General features: G+C 34.5%; 1 protein-coding gene across 1 annotated transcript in view; it reads right to left on the reverse strand.

Annotated features, from left to right (window-relative positions):
- The window catches only part of LOC106884525 (uncharacterized), a 38,916-nt gene extending 36,086 nt beyond the window's left edge, over nt 1-2,830 (reverse strand). The window contains exon 1 of the mRNA XM_014911957.2: nt 2,409-2,830. Within this exon, the coding sequence (XP_014767443.1) occupies nt 2,409-2,523 (115 nt within the window). The 5' untranslated portion in view covers nt 2,524-2,830. The remainder of the gene's footprint in view (nt 1-2,408) is intronic.
- Between the last annotated feature and the right edge of the window lie 2,254 nt (nt 2,831-5,084).

The following is a 5,084-nucleotide window of genomic DNA, read 5'->3' on the forward strand; positions in this document are numbered from 1 at the left end:
AATATTTCTTCAAATTTAGGAAAAAACTTCCCTTGGCATTATTACTAGGCTACATAGGCCTCTCGCAGGTTACGAAGCTCTTGAATTTTGTTATTAATCAGTATGTAATCACTGAAAATTAAATTAAAAGCGCGTATTTCTGCAACTGTAAAAGCATTTAAGATTAATACTAATCAAATTTTAAATAAAACGCCAAAGCACATAACTAAGAAAATCACAGGGGTGTATATTCTGGGTGTGCGCTGCACACCCATCGAAAATGGCAAATTTATTATAAATATTAACTTTACTCATTAATTTAATCACAAATCATAATGAAAAACTTTTGTTATACTTCTGCTTGAAATTTGGTGGCAGGTATCCTGAAATACACTGCACATCTCATAGCGCGTTCGAGTATATATGAGAATTTCAATGTCGAAGGGTATGTGATAGCTTTGACAGCACTGTCGCATCTTCGTTTTTGTGGCAAGAAGTTGTACGTTTAAATTAATTTAAAACTAATTGTTTTTACAATATTTTTTTCTAACAATATTATCATATAATTTTGATCTTAATTTGTTTTCAAACTAATAAATCACTTTTAGAAGTCAGAAACAAAACTTAAGTCAGGTCACTATACAGCACAACTTTTCAGAATTCGACCTGACTTAAGTTTAAAAAAAATTAATTAATTAATTGATAAATAAAAAAAAGTTGTGAGGGGTTATATGGGGTGCTTAAACTAGAATTCCGTTAATAGTTTCACATTGAGACCATATAAATTTGTAAAAGAAAACAAAAATTCGATGTCGGCTAATTATATTTGTCCCTGGAAGTGAGAGCTCATCAGAACCTTGCCAAACAGCCCCTGTCTAGATCTGTACATTTAAAAATAAAATGCCCAAATTCTTATATAATCAGAATCAACACAATCTGAAATGTATTTGTAGCAAATTTCATTAAAAAAATGCCCATTTTCTGAAACTTATGAGGAAACATAACTGTAGAAGGAAAGTCAAATGTAGGCACGCTGCTGGTATACCTATCTATACAAACGTGCTCCTCGCCCAAGATTTTGTTTCCTCATAATATTCAGAAATATGGGTACTTTTTCATGAAATTGCCCATAAATACCTTTCAGACAGTGTAGATTACGATTATATCAGAATTTAGAGTGAATATAATTTTTAAAAAAATGGTTGGCGCTCTCACATACATATTGAAACACATCACATGTATACAAAATAAAACTTCAAACTTTGAAACAATTGTGTTATGTGTCAATGTATGTGTGCATCCAGCATTTTTATCCTTTTTTTTCACATTAAATTCCGATATAATAACAATCTACACCACCTGGAAAATATTTGTAAAAAGTTTCGTTTAAACTATATCCATTTTTCTGAAAGTTATGAGAAAACAAATGTTCGGGAGCTGGGGTCCAATTGTGGGCGGAGGTAAATTATACGTACACTACTCGTTTTCGGCCTAACAAAAACGCTAACCCTAAACACCAGGTGTAAATATTCTTTACTTTCGCTCAATTGTGTAGGGTATGTCGCGAAGATTTATGTAGTAACTCAGGCACTATCATGCTATTAGCTGTCAGAAAGTGAGCACTTTCACTTCTGACAGCTAATAGCATGATAGTGCCGTAACTCAATCTTTGGCATAACTATAAAAGTGATCATCCTTACATCGTGCTTTACTACCAGAAGAGAAGAAATTTTTTTTAAATAAGACAGGTTGGACATGACTAAAACGGCTTTGACCATAGATATGCGTTATCAAAAGTTATACAAGTTGTACAATCACCACTAGAATGAACCGAACGTTGGTGAAGTTAAATTCTTCTTGGTTGACTAGAGGTAAATATATTAAAAGAAAGTATGAAAAATAAAAGTAATTTGTTTCTAGCATATTACTAAGCCACAGCCAAAATATTCGGCTACGATAAGTTCGAGAACAAGAGATGCAAACGCACCCGCTAAAATTTTGGTGGGACAATTAAAACGTTTTGAACATCCTCCTGAAAAACTTCATCGCCAAAACGAACGAGCGTAGAAACGTTTTTGGACTGATTTAAGACTTACTGTTGAATTTAACTGATCTGATTGATGTACAATTATAATTAATTATTATTACATCTGTATTTGTTTTGATATTAAGATTGAAAAAAAATCGATCTTGTTTGTAAAAAAGTTTGGAGCTGGGTTTGCACCCATTTAGCAAATTTCGTTCCCGCACTTACAGCTTATTGATATAATTATTACTCATGTTATCGACACTGGAAGGCTAGGTACAGTCAACCACGCTGGGATTTGAATTCACAACGTTAAGAGGCGTGACTAAATACGGTACGACTTTATTCACCCACCGATTATGCCATCCACTGAAAAGAAAAACATAAATGTTTTGCATCAAACCTGATGGTTTCTTGCGTTCATTGGTAACATCCTGGAATAAAGATCGCACTCCGATATAATAAAGTAACATAAAATTCCATACGATCCATAACCAGTCCAATAGCATTTGCCACATGGCTGTTTCGAATTCTCTTTAAAAATGACAACAAAAAATATTTGTTTTTGAGACTGCACCGGTAGCAAGGAGTAAACCGGCGACAAGCCGAATTGATACTGTCTATCTACTCAACGAGTAATTTAATCAATAATTAGTAAGCGAAGTGGTTTCGTTTAGTGTTGTTGCCATAGTTACGTAAATTAAGACGTGACGTTCTATTGCAGATTCAGAATAGATTCTGTTTAATTAATCATTTTACGAATAAACTAAGATTATTCAAAGAACATACTTCTATATTTAGAATAAACACGTGGATACTGGATAAGAAACAGACAAACGCAAAGAAAACAACATATATATACGTTGACTGATTATATACAACCGAATATGTAGTGTAACGAAGTTATTTCCCGTACTCTGAAGAAACAACTACGTATATACATTTTTGATAGCCCCAAAAGGTGCAGTGAGATCTCAAACAAACTGTTTACTTATGTAACAGATGCACAGAAGTAATTTGTAAGAATACCAAATCATTTATCCGACCAGAAGATTCACTAAAAGTAGTTATGGTGTCAAGGGGGTAACTCAATATTACTTGTAATAGGACATTAGCGCAGATAAATATACATAACACATACACGCGCACGCGCGTGTGTGTATGTGTTATGTAAGTCTATATGTGAGCGTTGTGTGTGTGTGTGTGTGTGTGTGCATATGTATGTATGTATTTGTATGTATGTGTGTATTTGTGTATATTTGTGTGTGTGTGTGGTTGTCTGTATTTGTGAGTGTGCTTATTTGTGTGTGTTTTCAACATTTAACGTCGTCCTAGATTATGACATTAAGAGTGACTTCAGGTTGATAACTAGTCCTACGAACATGTACATATGAAGGCTATTGGTAGATCATTTCAGTGACACGCAGCAATCCGATATAAATGCAATAGATCAGATATTATTCTGAGACGAAGCAAAAATCATGTGCTGCAGTCGAGATCAGCTCCTCGCTGGATGCGAATATCTTATCATCAAATTGGGCAAAGGAGAATATCTATAGAGAAATAACAGGAAATTTGCAGCTCTTATCATTGATCTTTTAATTGTTTCAGTCATCGGACTGTAGCCATGCTGGGTTACCGTCTTAACCCATTACCTACCAGTGATCTCATATGAGATCACTTAAAAATTACAAATTTCGTAATTATCTGTCAATATTTACACCTATCTAACCTTTTTGCTATATCTACTAGGTATATTTTTCTGATATTCAAATGAGGTTTGCTAATTTTTCACCCAATATCTCGCTTATTTCTATTTAAAATGTTATTTAGAAATGTTATTTTGATCATTCCAGCGTGTTTCTAAGGCTCTTTTATGCTAGAAACCAAAGTTTCATAAAAACATTCCAGTTAATAGAATTATGGAAAGTAATGGGTTAAAGAGTTTTAGTCGAACAAATTGACATCAGAACTAAGTTTTGTTTTTGAAGTTTGGTACTTGTCCTATCGGTTCTTCTGCTGAACTGCTAATAGCTTAAGTTATGGGGATGTGAACCAACCAACACATATTGTCAAGCGATGGTGGGAGACAAACACAAAAAACACATACATATATAAGCACACACATATTTATGTGCGCGCATAACAAACTTCTTTCAGTTTTCATTCATCAAATCCATTTATAAGGTTTTGGTCGACCCGGGACAGTAGTAGAAGATACTTTACCAAGATGTCACGCAGAGGGACTGAACACGGAACCATGCGGTTGGGAAGCAAATTTCTTACCACACAGTTCCCCCTGCATCTATATATATGTAGTGAATCTTGCAAGCATGAAGTGGATTTGATCCACCATAGCGAAATTTAAATTAACAGCTCAACAGAACTTTTCTCACGGTAAAACAATAGTTTTTCACAATGACAGCACTTTTACATTTTCCAGATTACCTTAGCTAGGCCGAAATAATGTCTTCACCACTTGACCCTTTCTAACGTCTTCTACTTCACCAAAAGCTAGAACAGAGGTATCACAGTACCGCCAACGAAGCCCATTGTTCTCAACGATATGTCTATCCTTCTGGGTAATTATAAAAGCAAGAACTCCAAGCAAAAAGACAAAAAAAAAAGAAAAAAAAACACGGGCGGGTCGAACACGAACCCGAAAATATGATCACAGAAATTTTTATACGATTCTCGATTTGATTATACCATTTGATTTCATTTTTCCGATATTTCATATTCCGATTTCCATTAAGTCATAACTCCCAAACTGTTGTATTTCCCTCGGAAGACTCGCAGAGATAACACAACGAGTTGTCCAATTTAATTATTACATTTATTATTCAATTACATACAAAGAACGCACTCACCCAATGTTCGTTATGAATAAACAAAAGTCATGTCCGCCATTCTACTACGACAGTCACACAAGACAACAACAATGAAACAATGAACTCAGACGAACCATATGGACACACGAGACGTCAGACGAACAACACATCCAACAGTCCATATAACACCTCCCCACTGAAATTGATGCTACACAAGAAATATCAACAGCAAAGTCTCTCATGGGTTT

This window comes from Octopus bimaculoides, chromosome 7 (genome assembly GCF_001194135.2).
Source record: "Octopus bimaculoides isolate UCB-OBI-ISO-001 chromosome 7, ASM119413v2, whole genome shotgun sequence".
Classification (NCBI taxonomy): Eukaryota; Metazoa; Mollusca; class Cephalopoda; order Octopoda; family Octopodidae; genus Octopus; species Octopus bimaculoides.